This window comes from Erinaceus europaeus, chromosome 9 (assembly GCF_950295315.1).
Source record: "Erinaceus europaeus chromosome 9, mEriEur2.1, whole genome shotgun sequence".
Taxonomy (NCBI): domain Eukaryota; kingdom Metazoa; phylum Chordata; class Mammalia; order Eulipotyphla; family Erinaceidae; genus Erinaceus; species Erinaceus europaeus.
This window is the reverse complement of record NC_080170.1, coordinates 120459815-120480850: the sequence shown is the minus strand read 5'-3', so window position 1 is coordinate 120480850 and position 21036 is coordinate 120459815. Positions and strand designations below refer to the sequence as shown.

The 21036-nt window shown below is 46.2% G+C and overlaps 1 protein-coding gene across 5 annotated transcripts in view; it reads right to left on the bottom strand.

Annotated features, from left to right (window-relative positions):
* The window catches only part of ITSN1 (intersectin 1), a 209352-nt gene that overhangs the window by 70766 nt on the left and 117550 nt on the right, over positions 1-21036 (bottom strand). For all 5 annotated transcript variants that reach the window (XM_060198668.1, XM_016186705.2, XM_060198667.1 and 2 more), the window contains 4 exons: positions 15073-15200; positions 12017-12252; positions 8930-9051; positions 1296-1543 (listed from right to left, as the gene is read on the bottom strand). In XM_060198668.1, coding sequence (XP_060054651.1) covers positions 1296-1543; positions 8930-9051; positions 12017-12252; positions 15073-15200 — 734 coding nt within the window. The remainder of the gene's footprint in view (positions 1-1295; positions 1544-8929; positions 9052-12016; positions 12253-15072; positions 15201-21036) is intronic.

Below are 21036 nucleotides of genomic sequence, written 5' to 3'. Positions count from 1 at the left end.
CAGCGTCAGTTTTTCTTTTTGCATTTGATTTATCTTCCCCTTTGTTGCCTTTGTTGTTTTACTGTTGTAGTTATTGTCGTGTTACTGATGTCATCGTATTTGGACAGGACAGAGAGAAATAGAGAGAGAGAGATGGGGAAGGCAGAGAGAACGAGAGAAAGACAGACCCCTGCAGACCTGCTTCACCGCCTGGGAAGCGACTCCCCTGCAGGTGGGGAGCTGAGGGCTCCAACCGGCTCTTGCACTTTGCGCCACGTGCACTTAACCCGCTGCACTCCCGCTCAGCTTGGGTGTTTTTTTTTTGGTTTGGTTTGGTTTTTAATGCACTGAGGAAAGGACTGAGGGTCTTATACATGTGTGGTGTCACCAAAAGGCTTCCCTGGCCTATTTTATTTTTGAAAGAGAGGAAGAGACACCGTAACACCGTTCCTTGCCATACATGGCGCTTCTATGAGATACCAGCACTCGAACCCAGGGTTTCACACATGGGAAGACACGTGCTCCACAAGGAGAGTGAACCCCCAGTGCCCTCGGCACTGCATCGTGACCCCTTGCCTTTAAACTTGCTTCTTCTGAAAGACAGCTAGACTTGAAAACAAAAATCAACACTTAGTATTCAGACCCTTCTTACTCGGATGCCAGTCCTAGTAGCAAATCTTTCCAGGCAATTCTACTTTTGGGTCTAGAACTGGAGGTGACAGAGCAGCCTCCTCGATCATTTCAAACCCTGTGCACACACAGTTTTCAAAGTCACTTCCCAGTGACCAAGGTTACAGAACATAGATGACACACACACATATCACCAAGCTCCACTGAGTGTCGAGGAGTGATGAACGAGGAAAGGAAATCGCTTCCTATCTGGTCCTGAACCACAGGACAGAAGTCAAGCCCTCTTTCTGGCGGGCAAAAAAGAGCCAGTCACATGCAGGGAGTGGCTCTGAGTAAATGTGGATGGATACTTAGAGAGCCACAGAACACCGGGGAAACCGCATTTCTCCGTTACTTCCAGGCCAATGAAAGATGACTGCTTGAACCTGACAAGATGACAGGCTTTCTTGTGAGTGGGATAAACCCTCCTTGGACAGTGGTGATGTCAAGTCCAGCTCACAAGTGGCTTCTGGACCCGCGAGAGAAAGAAGTCCTTTATACAGAGGAACGACCCCCAAATTGTCGAAACACTTCCATGGGAAAAGAAAGGGAGGGAAAAAAAAAAAAAAAGAACAAATAAAAACAAAAACCCCAGATTGTTGAATTGGGATGTCACGACACATGAGAACAGCATTGTTAACACGTACGTGGAGCTGAAGTCGGCCCAGTTGTTGGGAGTTGTGGAGGGCTCTGTGGAGGTCACAGCCAACGGAGCGGGGGTCTCACGCAGAGCCACCTTGGGCGCCGGGGCAGAGGTCTGGTCGGTCGCTGGCTTGACTGGAGCGGGGACCTCATTTTCTGGAATTTTCTCGGCGTAGTTGGCGGGGAACCAACCTGTCTTTCCCTTTAGTTCTCCTCCAAGCCAGCCCGGTTCTCCAGTTTGGCTCTCATCCACCTGCAGGAAGTGGCGGAGTGGGGATGAATCGACCTCGGACCCTGCAGACGGACACACTGCACAGATGCTTCCCCTTCTCACTCCGGGGCTGAGAGTGATCTCTAAACACTGGCCTGAACATGCAGCAAATGCTGTAATTCGAGTTCTGGTTCTCTGGCTTTGGGGCATTTTGTTTCCTACTGAGGGAGGTTGAGCGCTAAGGCCCAGGGTTTAAACCTAAGTTGTTCAGAACTGAGAAGTGACATACATGACAGATTTCATCATGCAGGAGGAAGTTTCAAAAATAATCTGACTCATGTTCACGAAAGTTGAAAGCAAAGGGTAAATATGTATAAAGGCAGCCCCCTAAACACCTCTAATAGCTGAGCGTCACTTGTGCAGCGCAGGGACGAGAGAGAAAGACAGACAGACAGACAGACAGACATACAGAGAAAGAGATTGGTGGCTTCTGAAGGAAAAAACAAACTGCTGTGTTTAGCCATTTTAAAGTGCCACATGTTGAGTTGGGTAGATAGCATCATAGCCATGCAAAAAGACTTTCATGCCTGAGGCACTGAAGACCCCAGGTTTAGTCCCCAGCACAACCATAAGCCAGAGTTGAGCAGTGCTCTGGTAATAAAATAACATAAAGAATAAAGAAGTTTATAAACATAATAAGAGTGTCACAGAGGCCCAGGAGTTAGCACAGTGGTGGAAACCTGGACTGGACAAGCATGAGGCCCTGAGCTGGAATTCCAGCACTGATATGCCAAAGTGATGCTCTGGTTCTCTTTCCCTCTCTCTCTTGTGAAATAAATAAATCTTTTGCTGTCAAAGTGCCACAGACAAATGCCGAGGAAGTTGAGGAAGTGATTATTTCCAGCAACAATCAATTTTATTAAGGTGTCTATCTTTCTCTCCCCCCTCTGTCCTCCCCTCCTCTCTCCATTTCTCTCTGTCCTATCCAACAATGAACAACATCAACAATGGCAATAATAATAGCCACAACGAGGCTACAGCAACAAGGGCAACAAAAAGGGGGGAGAAAATGGCCTCCAGGAGCGGTGGATTCATGGTGCAGGCACCGAGCCCAGCAATAACCCTGGAGGGAAAAAAAAAAAAATATATATATATATATATATATATTTTCACTACTACAAGCTCAAAAGGATATACCAGAAGCCTCTGAGTTTTTGTTTATTAATATACTGCTTAAGGCAGTCAAACCACTCACTCGAGGGGACCAGGTGATGGCTCATGAAGTGTACACATTATGCAAAGTGTACACAGTATGCAAAGACCCAGGTTCAAGCCCCCACTGCCCACCTGCAGGAGGAAAGCTTTGCGAGTGGTAAAGCAGGGCTATACGTGTCTCTCTATCTTTTCCCCTCTCTATCTTCCCCTTCCCTCTTGATTTCTCTTTTTCAAATAAATAAAGTTTTTGTTAAAAAAAAAAAGTTACAAGAGACTTCTCCAAAGTGGCACTCCCCACAGTACAGGGCAGCCCTGCTTGCAAAGGGTCGGCTTTGTTCTTTCCAGCTGTTAGTTCCCCTGTCAGATGTGGATACCCCCTTCCACTCAGCTCCTCCACGTTAATTTGTCCTGACTTCCCTTTGTCCAGGCTGCCCCGACTGTCCGTCTGGCTGAGGACGTCGAAGACCGCCTCTCCCACTTGGATCCTACTTGAAGCTAACCCTCGGTGGCCGGCTGCCTTTCCTTCGAGTTGGGTTAGCTAGTGCTGTTGAGACATACTTGGACTTTTTGGCTACTCTGGAAACTACTGCTTCTCAGCCAGGACCTCTCTCTCAGGGGCTCCCTAGGTTTTGAGCAGGGTCAGAAGCCCTGCTCCCAGCCTCTTCTGTAATGCCAGGCGGAAGTGAGCTAGCAGTCTGCATAGGCATTTGATAGTTCGGCCTAAACACTTTAACATCTAAGGGGTAAGAGCTAACCTCCCCACCCTGACCATCTCAATCTGTTCCTTTCTTCCTTTCCTTCCTGCTGAGGCCTCCTGCATGCAGGATTTCACCCTTCTGGGTTGACCTTTACAGAGACTGGGGTGGGGTGGGGGGAACCACAACACCAGAGCTTCCTGTCTCACCCTACCCCCTGCCAAGGCACTCTCAGGCATTGCCAGGAACTGGACCTGGGATCACATGACAGGCATGAGATGCCCTACCCAGCTCTCTCTCTAAGCCCCACCTACCCAACCTAGCTCCACCTTCATTTTCAATATTAGCTCTCTACTTATTAACGGGGGGTGGGGGGGTGGGGGGGGGGACTTTAGGCAGGTGTAATCTCTTAGTGGCTCAGATTCTGCACCTATAAACGGTGATCATACCGCCATGCCTCACTCGGTGACAGGACAGCTTCTGAGAAATGCATTGTTTCACAGATGGGAGTGTGACTTCAGAAAACTTATCTGTAATTGGGATGTTAAGCCCTTGTGGGGTGCGGGTGGGTGGGTGCAGCCTTCGCCCTAGGTAAGTGACCACACCCTGGGCGTAGGCTGGGAGGCAGAAAGCATGCTTCACCCCCAAACTGCTGCAGACCTAGGGAGAGGGAGGCTCGGCAGCCTCTTATCAGTACAAGGAATTTCCCCACCCTTCCTGGCAACAGTCAAATCAGCACTGACTACTAAAGAAAATTCACTGGTCAACTAAGACCAAGTGGCAGTCTAGACTAGTTTGGTTTGTCCATACAGGAATCTAAGAAACTGGATGAGTGACTACATTTCAATTTGAAGGTCCAATGAGTATAATGTACATCCATTCAACACTGAATTAACTGCTTAGACAAAGCCCCAAGATCATAGGAAATGAGAAACAGCTCTCTCTGGATGTTGGAAGGCCAATCCAATTATGGAAAACCATGAGGTGCATTTGCAGACCTCCAGATCATAGAGCTTTAGAGAATGAAGCCAACTGAGGGACACCGCACTGACAAAAGTGAACACCCGGGGGGCCGGGTGGTGACGCACCTGGTTGAGCATAAATGCTACAACACACAGGGACCCAGATTCAAGGCCCTGGTACTCGACTGCCGGGGAAAAGCTTTACGAGTGGTAACGCAGTACTGCAGGTTATCTCTCTGTCTCTCTTTCTCTTTATCTCCCTTCTCCCTCTCAATTTCTGACAGTCTCTATCCAATAAATAAATAAAGATAATTAAAAAAAATTTTTACAAAAAAAGTGCTAGGCCTAGCTGTCACTTTCCTCTATTAAAAAAAAAAAAGTGAACTCCTGCTTATCCACAGTAATGTTTCCCACACTTCACATAAACTTCATGAAATAAATAAATCAATAAAAGTCAGTATTCCATGTTAGCCTACTATAAAAAACTGATAGGCATGAAGACAGACTGCACATACTTGAACACACACATACACACACAGGACTTGATATTAAACCAAAATGCAATCTGCATATTGCTTATGTGTTTTAACTGAAAAGTGCAGACGAGTGTGGAGAGCTCTGTGACTTTTTTAATGTCTCTGTTCTTTCCATTCTTCAGCTGTATCTCAGTTAAAGTATCTCTTCCTAGTAGACACTGGGCTGTTCCCTTTTCTGCTCTTACCAGCAGTGTGGCAGTGAACAGCCATGTGGACACCTACATGAGCCAAAGACAGACAGAGTCACAGCATTTCTGGGTCAAGGAGAATGAGAACCTTCAGCATGAACAGATAACATCAAACCCACTTCCCAATGCCTGGCTAACGCACACAGCAGTGCTGACCATGGGCACTAGACCAGGCCAGGTGCCTGCACACTGAAAGTACCACGACAGTGTGCTCGATATGGACTCAGCATGTCCCCTTTGCTTATCAAACTTTGAAACATGTTCAGTTAAGAGATGAAAGACAGATGGGAAGTGAGTTTATGTAGATTCGGCTTTTTGTAATACAGAAACTTTAATATTTTTTATTGACAAACTTGCACGCTTTTGTCACTGACGGCTTCTTGTTTTAATAGAAAGACATTTTGACGTCAGAAAATTACTGCAACATTTTTGCTCGTTTGTTTTCACCAGAGCCCTGCCCGGCTCTGGCGGTGATGGAGACTGAAGCCGGGATGCTGGATCACAGGTATGAAAGTCTTTTTGCATTACTATCATTCCGTCCCTGCAGTCCAACATTCTCCTCTTAAAAAGATACTTTTCCTCTCCACCTGCAGTATCTTCACGGGCGGTGAAGCAGGTCTGCAAGTGTCTCTCTTTCTCTCCCCCTCTCTGTCTTCCCCTCCTCTCTTCATTTCTCTCTGTCCTATCCAACAACAATGACATCAATAATAACTACAACAATAAAACAAGGACAACAAAAGGGAATAAATAAATAAATATTTTTTAAAAAATTTTTTAAAGGTATTTTTCAGAACTTAATTTGTTGAGCTTAACCGAAATGGAACTTATCTTTGTTAATGGCCAGAGAGAGGTGACCCAACAATAACTTGTCATTTCATCTTAAGACGGCACCTGACAGAGAGAATCTGAGACATACATTTAAAAGCCTTCTTTTTCAGATTTAAAGCACAACCTACTATGTAAACTCAACATACTTCCAGTGCCATAACAATGCCCGTGTGTGTGTGTGTGTGTGTGTGTGTGTGTGTGTGTGTGTGTATGTGTGTGCACACTCACGCGCGTGCTGAAACAAAGTTTAAGGGACTCAGAAGAACAAAACAGGTGGTGAGATACAGACTTCCTGACAGTGACATAGCACTTACCCATTCCCCTTTAACCTCCACCAGGAAAGCAAAGGTTTGAAAGCAAGGCAAAATAGACGTTTAATGCAATGTTTCATTCTTACAGTTTGTCAACTCTGTTCACCCAGTCAAGCTGGAGGTCCTCAATTCAAAGAAGAGGCTCCTCTGGTACCGCAATAAGACCATTTCCGTAACAGAGCAACGCCGTGGCATTACAGGTCACCTATAAACTTCCTGGCCTGATGGCTTTGTAACATTAACTTATCTTGAGCATACTGCATCTCTCCACTTCGTGTTGCAACAAATTTCAAAACATCAGAGTTTTTGTTTTACAGAGTAGGAAACAGACTGCAATTAGTATCTGATGTCACACTGTCCTTTTATAAAGTTTAGATCTCTACTGTTGGCATAGTTATTTAACTACATCACACTTATTCTGCACTGAAAGGCAAAATGTATCAAGGGTAAGCAACAGGAATAGAAGAAAACAGAGGACAGGGAAGAAGCTGATTAGCATCCTTGTGTCTCTCCACCTCAGTACAGAGGAGTGGGCCCAATCTCAGACAGAAACCAGCAGGTGGCTGGAGAGAAGGCCCAGTCATAGAGAGAAGGATACGCTTGCCTGAGGTCCTGGGTTCCGGCCCTCGGACATCTGCCAGAGAAGTGCGCTGACCCCTCCTCCTTCTTATAAAAATAATTAAACCCAGGCTGGGAGATGGCTCACCCAGCCAGAAGCAAACTTCTGAACAGGAGGCTTTCAGCTCAAGCCCTGGTACTAGACGCAAGTCTCTGTGAATGTGGAGCAGTGGCATGCTGTCTCTCCCCTCTCTCTTTCCCCTTCTCTAGAAACAAACATGATAGACGGGAGATAGCTCAGTCAGGAGGGTGCACATTTTATTATGAGCAGGGGCCGTGGCTTATGTCGCCAGGTAAGACAGGACTCCCACATTAGAAGGGCGCTGGTGTTGTGGGGTCTCTCCCTCTCTCTCTGAAATAAAGAGAGCAAAAACCCAGTTTGCTGGTGAAGGCTTGCCGATTATTTGACAGGACTGATGTGTCTGAGTATCAAACACACTGCTGGTTCCCAATAATCTGGCCCCTTAAAAGTCACGTGCTCTGCACGAGGGATGGTGTGTGAGTGGGAGCTGAAGGTCTAAGTATAACGATTTGCACAGCAGCTTCTTGTACTTCAGAAACTCCTGGGCCCAGAGGAACAGGTCTTGATTCTTGACTTTCAGTTCCTTTAAAATTCTAAGCCTTTATTGCCTTAAAAAAAAAAATGCTGGCAGTAATGCCAAGTTCAACCACTAATAAAAAACTTATTCTGAAGTGAGCCATTTGCAGGGGGTGGTAATCCATAGGACTTTCTAGGTGTGATCCTCAGCACTGAACCTGCCAGAGTGGAGCGAGCGGTGCCCTCTCTCTCATAAAAACAAATTAACATACACTTTTTAAAAAAGCCCCTGAAGTTAATGACTACGTGAATGGTGAGGAAGGTGGCGTAGTGGGTAGGATGCAACACGTGTCAGTGTTGTGCTCTTTTTTCTCTTTCTCTTTTTAATTTTTTTTTTTTTTGCATTATCCTTATTTATTTATTGGATAGAGAAAGCCAAAAATCGCAAGGAAAGGAAGTGATGAGAGAAAGAGAAAGACACCTGCAGACCTGCTCCACCACACACAAAGCCCCCTGCAGGTGGGGACTGGGGACTTGAACCTAGGTCCTTCTGCATGGCAATATGTGCGCTCAGTGAGGTACGCCACCACCTGGCTCCTCTGTTTCTCTACCTGAAGCAAAAGGGTAAAAATGGTGGCCCAGGTATGGAGAAATACTACCAAAAAAATTTCTTTTAACTTTATTTTATCTGATAGGACAGAGAGAATCTGAGAGGGAAAGGGGAGGCAGAGGAGGAGAGACAGATACATGCAGCCCTGCTTCACTGCTCATGAAAGCTTCCCCCTGTAGGTGGGGATCAGAGGCTTGTACCCAGGACCTTGAACATGCATTTAATCAGGTGTGCTACTGCCCGGCCCTGTAGTGGTGAAATTTTACATGCACCAGGACCATTGCCACAAAACAACAAAAAAAAAACCCCACTTGATCAAAGAACTAATGGTGTTTTAAAACAAGTAATATAGGTCGACTCCATGCTCTACCCTTTTGTTAAACTAGCTACTGTAGTTTTAGTTACAATTATTAAGATCAGATTTAATTACTTTGGCTATAATTCAAAAAGCTATGACAAAGCAAACCTTAACCTTTTTTTTCCTGTCCATTTTCACAGTAGGAAGGCAGATTAACTATAGTTAACACTTCAGTTTTCACACAACTCAAAGTCTGTACAGTTTTAAAGAGGAAAAGAGATTGCCTCGACCCAAAGGTATGAAAATCACTGACCACTATACAAATATCGAGCGTTATTTTGAAGCTAAAGCCGTCTCTTAATGAGTGTAATACAATCTGCAAGTCGTACCTCAACTCTGAAACAAATGGGCACCCAGAGATTTTACAAGATGCTCCCGCCGGAATGATGCATTTCAACATGCTTTCCGGTGGTGCCATGTTCTTAACTGCCATCTTATTAAGATGGAGAACTGCACCTAGACTTTAGACACCCAGGTGTGTATCAGAGCATTATCCAGACATTACGACAGTCAGATCAGATGCAGGCACACGACCAGTGCGAATCGACTCTTGCTGGAGCCGTTCTTACCATGACTATGTCGCCAGGCTGGATGGTGATTTCATCGTGACTTCTGGACTCAAAGGGGTAGAGTGCTCGGTAATAAACCACTTTCACGTTCTCCTGTGTGGAAATTGTAAGCGGGCCCTTTTCTGTTTAGGATACAAAGGGGACAGGCAAGGAAAATGAAATATCACAAGGAGCACAAACGCAGGCTGAGCCAAACACGAACCACCAACTCCCCACCCTGACTAGGATTTAAGCTCCTTCCATCTGCACAAAGGGCTTCTGAAACACACTCCACGTCCAGGGGGAGCTGCAGTGGGTAATATAAAGACAGTAAGTCCCCAGGTGAACTGGTGAACTGTCTCTAGCAAAAGACCACTGTAAAGTCAAGTGCAATAAGTCTATCTCCATCCTAGCAGGCTGTTTCTGGGCTCAGGCCCCTGCAGTGCACATCTGTGAAACAGCTGGATCCCGTGCCCCCCACCCAGGGTATCAAGCTAGAATGTCACCCAGAATTGGAAAGAGCCAAGAAGAAAACCCACTTGTGAGGGAGTGGGATGAGGGAGAGCCACAAATGCGAAAATGAAATTCATGGAATGTTGGGCAAGGGAGGTGGCACAAGGGCTCTCTCTGTCAAAGACTCTCAGGGTTGAGGTTCCAAAGTCCCAGGTTCAATCTCCACTCCACCATAAGCCAGAGCAGAGCGGCGCTCTGATAAAAAGAAATCGTAGTAATGACGATGTCATGGAAATCTTAATGTCCTAGGCCCTTTACACAGTCATGTAAAACAAGTGCTGACTGCCAGGGACTGGCACTGCAGATGACAGCTTGCTCTTCACTTCCTGGGGGCAAATGCGCCCTGTAGGAAGCTTCTAGAAGAAAATGACTGGACATTTACATCATATAAGACTTTTATCAGAGTCCAAGCAGACGATATTCTGGGTTCTGGCTAGCAGTCATTAATGATGGCATACGGACTGTCTCACTTAAGAGCTGCATGCATTCTGACGCTCATCTACTTGTTCTGAGAAGCAGTGAGCCTTGGGAAGGAGTCCCCTACATCACTGTGAACTGAATAATGTGCAGAGTTTCCTGCTGACAGAAGGGAGGGGTGGTCATTTTATTACCAGGAGGAAGCATAATGGAGCTTAACCTAATTGCTGAAGCATAAGTAATGGTGAAATTATTCAAGTCAAAATGTGCATGCGCGTGCGTGTGTGTTTGCCTCCACTGGACAGGGCTGTTTATTTATTTATTCCCTTCTGTTGCCCTTGTTGTTTTATTGTTGTAGTTATTGATGTTGTTGCTGTTGGATAGGACAGAGAGAAATGGAGAGAGGAGGGGCAGACAGAGAAGAGGAGAGAAAGACAGACACTAGCAGACCTGCTTCACCGCTTATGAAGTGACTCTCCTGCAGGTGGGGAGCCGGGGACTTGAACCAGGATCCTTAATGCTGGTCCTTTTGCTTTGTATCACCTGTGCTTAACCCACTACGCTACTGCCCGACTCCCAACAGGGCTGATTCTATGTGGATCTGAGAATTTGCTGCATGTACCTTATGGCAAAGAGGGTGTTAGGCACAGTTCTACACCTTGACCCCATCTCTGCAAATCCATGAGCAAATAGTAACCAACCAAGAGAATCTTTCTAGAATAGCATATTTTCCCCCCTTCCTGTATGTGGCAGCACCAAATAATACAGGAGTTATCAAACCAAGGAGGGAAGAGACGATCATTCTCTACAGCTGAGTATTATCTGCAGTGCTCTACAAGGACACGCGGGGTCAGGGCTACCTGGTAGAGCACACACGCTAGCATGCACAAAGAGCCAGGTTCAAGTCCCCAGTCCCCAGCTGCAGGGGGTGCGGGAGGAGCTTCCTGAGCAATGGAGCAGTGCTGCAAGTGTCTCTCCCTCTCTCTATTTTACAACTTCTCCCTCTCTCTATCAAAAACAGAAAAAATAATGGGAGTGGTGAAGCCTTGCAGGTATCGTTTCAGCGACAGCCCTGGTAGCAAAGACGTGTTAGAGGGACACACATATATTTCTTGAAATATATTCTTTTTTTTTAAATTAAGTTTTTATTCATTTATTTATTTATTTATTTTCCTTTTTGTTGCCCTTGTTGTTGTTTAACATTGTTGTGGTTATTAATGTCGTTGTTGTTGGATAGGACAGAGAGAAATGGAGAGAGGAGGGGAAGACAGAGAGGAGGAGAGAAAGACAGACACCTGCAGACCTGCTTCACCGCCTGTGAAGCGACTCCCCTGCAGGTGGGGAGCCGGGGGCTCGAACTGGGATCCTTACGCAGGTCCTGGCGATTTGCGCCACGTGCGCTTTACCCGCTGCACCACTGCCCGACTCCCTTGAAATATATTCTAACCTGCATCTGACTCAAAGAAAAAAAAATTTTTTTTTAGCTATTTCAAAGTCACTTATCACTATTTAGAGAGCCAATTTATGATCAAAGGGCAAAGAACAGTCACTTCTTCCCTCCCAGAAGGTTCTGAGAAGCCCTGGGTGATGCAGAGCAGCCTGATGATAGTAGCTGTCACAGTGGTGCGGGGACAGAGAAAAGAAGCCACTTCCTGCCGCTGAGAGAGCCCTGAGCTCCCCAGAGAAAACAACGAGCAGGAGAGGCAGCGGGAGCCTTCGCCAGGAAAGGTTATTAGATTTGGCATTTAGATGGCAGCTGTATGAAGGGGGCCTGGCGCTGCCACTTCCTGTCACTTCTACTCGCTCTGCAGATGACTGGATGCCGGTGGTAGCCACGGGATGGCGTGAAAGGGGAGAAGGAAACAGATACTGAACGAGCACAGAGAATGAAGAGCTACACTGTCCAGAAGCAGAGGCCGGTCTTCCCTTCTCTGTCACTAGAGCCCAGAGAGAGGACCTCATGACACAAGGGGTCATGTCAGGGGAGCTGGGGGGGGGGTGAGGGCAACTTATTTTCTAGAGTTCCTTATTTTCCAAGTTTTTTTCTGAGAGAAGGGCCAGTGCACCGCTCAGCTCAGCTCTATGGAGGCTGCGGGGATTGAACCTGGGGCCTTTGGGGCCTGTGCCTGTGAGTCCTGTGCTCGAACACTGAGCCAGCTCCCGGTGGTTAGTGAGTACCTGTGGTGGTGGGCCAGGGCGCCTGGACCCCCGGCTTGGCTGGCTCTTGGTGCTGGTGCAACAGCTGGCTCAGCTTGTCTTGCACTTCCTGTTTGCCCTTGTCCTCGCTCTCCTTCTTCCTGACACTCTCCTCCTTCTTGAGTTTGTCCTCCTCCTGCACTTTCCTGGGCCTCTGTGGTTCGTCATCTGCCTGCACGTGCTCGAGCCACTGCTTGTTGTCCCTTTCCTGCACTCGTCTGCAACAAAAGGCCTGATTACAACAAGGAAGCAATTCCCAGAGCACGGCTCTTGCCTCTTCCCCCCGAAAAGCTCCAGGGACTCGACAGGCTGCTCAGTATCGGGGGATATTGTTCTTCTGATGCAGCATCGCAGTGAGCAGATGCCTCCAGGGGTCCCAGTTCTGAGTGGGAAGAAACCGCAGAGCTGAGAAGAACACACAACATTCCTGATGTGTTTTATAAATTGGCTGGAAGATGGGCAGAAATAAATGCCCCCCCCCTTTAAGTTTTCTGTGCGGTACCAGGATTGAATAGGAGACCTTGCCCAGGCATGATACCACTTACTGGTCTCCCCATCCCCATTTTTTTTTTTAAATTCTGTATATTTAAAGAAAAGAAAGGAGAGACAGAAAGAGGAGAGAGAGAGAGAGGCTTCAAAGTATCAGTCTGCCAGCAGCTCTCCATTTGATGCCGGGGACCAAATCCAGAGCCCCAACTATGGCAAAGCACACACTCTCACACTCTAGCCACTGAGACACCCTCACCCTCACTTCTTGACTTAAAAAGTGGTTATTAAAGTGCAAAGATAAAATCTGTAAAACAAACAAGACCAAGGTGGCCAGGCTGAATCACATCCGGCAGTGCACGTTAACAATACACAAAGACCCTGGTTCGAGCCACCGGTCCCTACCTATAGGTCTCTCTCTGTCTATCTCCACTTTTCTCTGATTCTAGCCAAAATAAATCATAAAATATTAAGGAAAACTAGATTGTGACTCCTAAGACTGCAGATTAAGTACTGCCTAAGTACATCAAGTCCCACTCTGTGTGAATGGGACATTTTAGCACAGTAAGTAGTTTTTTAAAAACTTAAATCTGAAACAATTTATGTACATCTGGAAAACATGTTTTGAGAAAGCATAATAATATTTTGGAAGGCTAAGAATATCAATCACTCTCCCTAACAAAAATACTCAATAAAATTACTTTGCATTTCTACTAATAAAGGCCTCTATTCATAGTGTACAAACACGGACCTTCTGAAGAAATGCTGAGGCCTCTTAGTCTCCACAATCACTGCAGAAACTTTCACTTGTCCGTTCTTGATTATGATGCTTTGTGTTTATTTCCATTTAGAGGAATGTGAAAGTCTGGTGCTGTATAACAGGAATCATCAAAGCACTTTGTAAAACATTGTAAGACAGGAAAAGAATGGAGCTAGTAAAGACATTCAAGGAAGAAATCGGGAGTCCGGCGGCAGCGCAGTGGGTTAAGCGCAGGTGGCACAAAGCGCAAGGACCGGCATAAGGATCCCGGTTCGAGCCCCCGGCTCCCCACCTGCAGGGGAGTCGCTTCACAAGTGGTGAAGCAGGTCTGCAGGTGTCTGTCTTTCTCTCCTCTTCTCTGTCTTCCCCTCCTCTCTCCATTTCTCTCTGTCCTATCCAACAACAACAATAATAACTACAACAATAAAACAACAAGGGCAAGAAAAGGGAATAAATATTTAAAAGTAATAATAAAATAATTTTTAAAAGGAAGAAATCACAGGTACTTGCTCCTAATTGTACCCCCTGAAAACCATAAAACAGTCCCTCAAATTGGCTTAAGACCCTACCACCTACCCATTGGCATGCACATCAAAATAAAACAGGGGCCAGGTGGTGGTGCACCAGGTTAAGTGGTCACATTACAGTGCACAAGGACCCGGGTTCAAGCCCCTGGTCCCCATCTGCAGGAGGAAAGCTTCATGAGTGGTGAAGCAGGACTACAGGTGTCTGTATCTCCTCCTCCCTTCTCTATCTCTATCCAATAATAAACATTAAAAAAACAAACCAAACCAACAACAACAAAACAGGCTCAGAATACCAAAAATCCCAATGAGAAAATGTGCATCTCTCTGACAGCTTAATTGAGCTAAAGCCACCAAATGTCAAGGAATTGTCTAAAGTATGTTTCTTCTTTTTTTTCATCTAATTTCAATAATTTTTTTTTGGGGGGGTGGAGGATCTGAGCTAGAGTCTCATGCATGGCATGATTTCATTGCCAGACAGATAGGGACGAGGGGCTGTGAGGGGGGAGGCACCACAGCACTGGAACAGAGCTTTCTCTGGTCCATAGGCCGGACCTTTCTAACTGAAAAATAGCCCTGAGAGCAGTAGTAGAATCGTGTAGGAACAGAGCCTAATCCTGGAGGCAAAATAAATAAACACATAAATAAAGATAAAGATAGATTCCTACAACTGATGGCAAACAGTTATAAGCAAATCTAAAAGGAAAAAAATGCATACCACAATCTTCAAACCAAAGCAAATAAAAAAAATGTGTCTGTAGCTCCAGGAGAGCTGGCAAGTATTCGCCAACTGTTGTTGGACTGAATTTGCAGTTGGGAGAAAGAAAGGCAGGAGAAAGAGTGGCACGCTGTCAGCTGTGTGGAGAAGCCCTGTGTGGGGAGGGACTCAGGGCCTTTGGTTTCCAAGCAGAACACTGGCCGCCCCTGCTTTTAAAGGGCTGTGAACTGGAAAGGCATTTAGCCATTGGCATGCAGATCAGCAGAGTGAGTGGCCCCATTTCTTTGTACGATTCCATTTTTCTTAACAGTAGCTTCGACGAGCTCAGGGAACTCAGCAAAAACTTCAGAGGATACTTCCATATGGAGAGATTTAGGTATACATGATGCACTTGAGCTCCCTCTCTCTCTCTCTCTCTCTCTCTCTCTCTCCCTCTCTCTCTCTCTCTCACACACACACACACACAGCAGGCACTCAGAGAGCACAAGCAAAGAACAGGAAGTACACAATGTTGTCCCAGATGAGTCCACAGCCCACTGAAAAGATTCACCTTTGGGATTCTTCCTTTTGTTTCTCCAACTCGAGGATCTTTCGTTCCTGCTCTTTCTGCTTCAGCCGTTCTGCCTCTATGGACTTCTGTTTCTGGAGCTGCTGCTTGTTGTTGATTTCTCTAAGCTCCTGTCAAGAGCCAAGAAACAGTGAGTACACCAAGCCAGAGGCGATTCCCCTGCTGAGCAGCAAGCAGCACCACCTGGGGAGGAAGCCGGGCCACTTTCAGGGAAAGTGCCCATCTGAAAAGTACAGCCAGTTTTGACGGGACTCGTCTCCAAAGAGATTTTATTTCCCACCATGTACCTCTGAAGGAACTTTGAGGGAGGGGCACTAGAGAAAGAATCAGGCTCCAGACTCAGTAATGAAGATGGAACCTCAGGGCTGGCAACGGAGCTCACCTGGAGAGCGCACCTGTTTTGTCACCTGTGCGACCCAGGTTCGAGGCCATTCCCCACTGACACAGGAGGAAGCTTCTGTGCTGTGGCATCTTTCACTCTCTCCCTCTGTCTCTCTCTGTCTGAAAAAGATACCCTGCAATGGAGAAGCCCTGACGGTGACAGAAAAAAACAACACAAAAGGGATGGACCTTCACTTTAATGTGAGAAGATGACTATGAAGAAGACAAGGAAGTCTTCCTGAGTGAGATGGCGGCAGCGTCAGGCTCTGCGGGCTTTGAAAACACACACAGCATGTCACATTCTGCCTCCCGAGACAACCCTCCTCCCCCTCCGGATAAGTTACCTGGGAGCATGGCTCTAGTCTTGACGCCCCCCAGGATTTTGTCTTCTCTATGTCACACCCCTGCCAGAACACCGTCTCTACTAAGTCCATGTGTAAAGTTAGCAGCTGCTCTAGACTACAGCAACGACAGGTTGGAGGTAAAACCACAGCACATAGGAGGCAGAGCCGTGGATAAGGCATTGGGCTTGGAAACATGAGTTTCCTCCCTGGCACTGTACATGCTATGGGCTGGCTCACTCATTCTCTCTCCATCTCTCTCCCTCTCTCTCTCTCTCCCCATCCCCCTCTGCCTCTTTCTCTCTCTCCTTTTACTCCATGCTAATAAGTAAATAAATCTTTAAAAAAGTGAAGTAAAAAAACGAATCCCCTTAACATGTTGTTGAAGATAAAGTGCATTTATTTTTGTTTTTTATTGGATAAAAGAGAGTAATGGGGGGGAGACAGAGAAGGAGAGAAAGACACCGGCAGATCTGCCACACTACTTGTGAAGCTTCCCCCCTGCAGGTGGGGAGCGGAGACTTGACCCTGGGTCCTTGCACATGGAAATTGTGCACTTATCCAGTTGTGCCACTGCCCAGTCCCACACTGCCCGATACTGAAATGCTCAAGATATTTAAACACCCTAACGTGTGAAGAAGTTTTATATATATATATACATCCACAGAGGAGACCTGTCACATTTCAGTACCAAACACTCTTTTTTTAATCTTTACTTATTTGATAGGAACCACCAGAAATTGAAAGGAAGGGGGAGACAGAGTGACACCTGCAGCCCTGCTTCACCACTTGTCAAGTTTTTCCCCTGCAGGTGCAGGTGGGGGCCGGGGCTTGAACCTGTGCACTGTAACATGTGCTTGATCAACCAGGTGCGCCACTCACCCAGCCCCTCCAAATGCTCTTTTTTTAAAAAAAAAAAAAAATTATTTATTCATTTTCCCTTTTTGTTGCCCCCGTTGTTTTATTGTTGTAGTTATTATTGTTGTTGTTGTTGATGTCTTCGTTGTTGGATAGGACAGAGAGAAATGGAGAGAGGAGGGGGAGACAGAGAGGGGGGAGAGAAAGACAGACACCTGTAGATCTGCTTCACTGCCTGCGAAGTGACTCCCCTGCAGGTGGGGAGCCAGGGACTCGAACCGGGATCCTTGTGCCAGTCCTTGTGCTTTGCGCCACCTGCGCTTAACTGCTGTGCTACCTCCCGACTCCCCCAAACACATTTTATTCCCAATGAGTCAGACCAGCCCATGTCCCAGTGAAGCAAGAAGTACTTCCTGATGACTCATTGGTCTGGCTGAGGAAGCCTGGTGCCCCACACAGGCAGCCACGGCCTACACACTGAGATTAAAAAAAAAAAAAAAATTAAATATTTATTTACTTTCTCTTTTGCTGCCCTTGTTGTGGTTATTGATGTCGTTGTTGTTGGATAGGACAGAGAGAAATGGAGAGAGATGGGGAAGACAGAGAAGGAGAGAGAAAGATAGACACCTGCAGACCTGCTTCACTGCCTGTGAAGCGACTCCCCTGCAGGTGGGGAGCCGGGGGCTCGAACCGGGATGCTTACCTGGTCCTTGTGCTTTGCACCACGTGCGCTTAACCCACTGCGCCACCGCCCAACCCCCCTACATGCTGAGATTTAAGAACTCAGGCCCGTCTCATTTCCTCTCGCCTTGTACCATGACAAGTCTCTTTTTGCCTTAACATCCCATCTGCAGATTCATTTAGAGCTTGAGTTACAAAGGTCGGACGGATTTTGCATTTTTCCTATTTTAAAATTTCATCTTTCGCTGCATGATGTAGGTTCAGAAAGGATGATCTGTGGCAACGGGCTGCATAGTCTGCACTGACTGAATCGGTAACAAGCAGACGTGGGCTGCAGGCCCAGGCCCCTGACACAGGAGCCGGCATTACAGCAGAACAGGGAGTTCTCAGGTTTCCTTCCGGCTTAGGGATCTGTTCACTTTCTTTTAAATTAATTAATTAATTAATTAATTTTCCATTTTGTTGCCCTTGGTGTTTTTCATTGTTGTTGTAGTTATTGTTGTTATTGATGTCATCATTGTTGGGTAGGACAGAGAGAAATGGAGAGAGGAGGGGAAAACAGGGGGAGAGAAAGACAGATACCTGAAGACCTGCTTCACCGCCTGTGAAGCGACTCCCCTGCAGGTGGGGAGCTGGGGGCTTGAACCGGAATCCTTATGCTGGTCCTTGTGCTTTGCGCCAAATGCGCTTACCCCGCTGCACTACCACCCGACTCCCAGGATCTGTTCATTTCTTACATACTTACACATTTATTCTTTCTGCAAGACTATATTCATTTATTTATTCAGAGAGAAGGCAGAGCACTGTTGAGCTCTAGCATATGGTGATGCTGGGAATTGAACCTGGGATCCCTGGGGTGTGTGTGGGAGGATGGGGGGGGTCTGGTGTGCCACTGCTGCGCTTCCTGCCTAGCTCCACGCTTTACTCTTTACTTATTTCAGTGGCTCTTTTATTTAGGGCCTTCTTATTATTGGAAGAATAAACCCCACAGGGACAACCAGTAAACAAAGTAACTCTAGGCTGAAATGAGATACAAAAAAAAAAGTAATAGATGATAAGAGGAGAAATACCAGCTGAGTCTGATATCTGGGTACTCAAACACACACAGATACAGAAGGAAGACGATGAGGACAAAGGACAGAGCGTCCATTTGACAACGAGCCACACTGCACTGGCTTCTGTATAGGGGCGCTACCAACTGAACGTTGATCTACAGACTGGAAACAATCAGTTTCAAAGTCAGGACAGATGAAAATAACGCCAGGAGCATATTAGAGGAACTCTAAAATGAGAAGCATTAAGAAACAGATTTCAGGGAGTCGGCGGTAGTGCAGCGGGTTAAATGCACATGGCGTGAAGTACAAGGACCGGTGTTAAGGATCCCAGTTTGAGCCCCCAGCTCCCCACCTGCAGGGGAGTCACTTCACAAGCGGTGAAGCAGGTCTGCAGGTGTCTGTCTTTCTCTCCCCCTCTCCTCTGTCTTCCCCTCCTCTCTTCATTTCTCTCTGTCCTATCCAACAACGATGACATCAATAACAACAAAAATAATAACTACAACAACAATAAAAAACAACAAGGGCAACAAAAGGGAAATAAATTTTTTTTTAAAATTTCAGATGGGACAGAGAGGAAGGAAGGAAGGAAGGAAGGAAGGAAGGAAGGAAGGAAGGAAAGAAGGAAGGAAAAGAAAAGGAAGGGAGGGAAGGAAGACAGAAGACAAACTCTGGTAAAGGCAGCACATACGGGAGTGTGTGCACGGAGTCAAGAGAAGTGCCCAGAGTGGTAGAACATGTCCTCTCTCTCTCTCTCTCTCTCCCTCTCTCTCTCTCTCTCTCTTCCTCCCACCCTCCCTCTATCTGAAACTGAAAAAGCACAACTACAAAAAGTCTGCTAAGAACAGTAGAATCATGCAGACGGGAGAGATCCCAGTGGCTAGATATATATATTTTATATATATATATTTTAAACGAATAAATGTCATTTTAAAGGGCTGACTGAGAACCACACAGGTCAAAATAAAAGTCACAAACAAAAAAAAAAAAGACTTAAAATTTTCCAAGAAATAAAAGCCACGTACATCTGGAAACGTCAAGAGGTTTGGCTAAAGAAGAGAATATGAAAATATTTGTTAGGCACTGAGCTCTGCTTTTTTTCCCCTTTCCCAGATCATCTTTTGATAAATGATTTTGTCAAAACTCCAAAGAAAACCCCAAACTTTGACTAACAGGGACTACTCAGTCATTCAGCAAGCCTCCTGCTAAAATCTCCTTACAACATCTGCTAATGATTTTGAGTCTTGACTGCGCTGACTTTTTCCCCCACATTTGGGGAATCTGTTTAGTTTCCTCAATCACAAACACACAGAATGAGAGGATTTTAATACTTCTGTGGATAAGCAGTCTTTTCAAAGGGATCACATAGGTCAAAATCAAAGTTTTGAACAAAATAAGAGAGCACACTAGAAGGAGCATAACTACTAATGGGAGCGAGCAACCTTGTTTGAATTCACTAATTTCTCTTGCTGTCTCTGTGTCTTCTCTTCCTGGACCTTTCTCTTGCCTTCATTGTTTCCCTCTGCATGCATTTTATTTTTCCTGACTTCTCATTCTGTTCTGCAGCTCTTTCTCCAGCTCTTTCCCTTTTATTCCTGGTTCTTAAGCAGTTTTCATCATTAAATAGAGTGTCTCAAACCCAAATCACACAGGCCTTTGCTAAGTCAAAACCCTATTTATTGACATGGGCACTCTCATTTAAACAAGTCTAGGAACAACTTGTAGGACAGGAGTCATTCTGGGCAGGATTTATATTTCTTCCTTCCTTCCTTCCTTCCTTCGCCTCCAGGGTTATCAGTGGGGCTCAGTGTCTGCACTATGAATCCACTGCTCCTGGAGGCCATTTTTTCCATCTTGTTGTTTTAGTTGTTGTTCTTGTAAGCGCACATGGTGCAAAGTGCAAGGACCGGAGTAAGGATCCCGGTTCCAGCCTCCGGCTCGCCCCCTGCAGGGGAGTCGCTTCACAGGTGGTGAAGCAGGTCTGCAGGTGTCCTGTACTTCCTGATTGCTGCCTTAGACCTCAGACTCTGGAGTGAGACAGGGTGCTATTACTTCCTATGTGACCTTGTTTATACACCTAGGAAAATGGAACGTGACCTTGTGCGTGCATCCAGTAAGTGAATGAATGACTTACTGTAAGTTAGCTTTATACTAAAGAAACAGGAGAGGCTGTTTTCTTTCTTTTGCTAAAGGGAATCCTCATGTATGGAGCGAGTCACTGAACACAGATTTTAAGCTCTGGTCAGCTCATTTTAAAACCTTGTACTCCATAAAAACGTGGCCCATCAGACCACACTTTCAGACGATGAGTGAATGGCACTTCCCTTTTTGGGTGAACAATCGGCATGTGTAGGAAATGAAACTGCTGACCACTGGTTTCCTTTCTAGTCTCTCCAGCTGGCTTCCTTTAAAGAGAGGGAGATTCTGGACACGTCAACACCACGGCCTCAGCCCTCAGCCCCGACGTGAGGAAACAGCAGTGCTTACTGTCATCAAGGTAGCAGTGAGCTCTGCAACATGCAGTCTGAATGTTACAGAGGGGCTGCTGTGTGAGCACAGGCAAGAAGAAATCCCAAGGGTTGGAATGTCAATTCTTTTCTGGTCCATCACATCATAAAAGAGATTATGAGGGA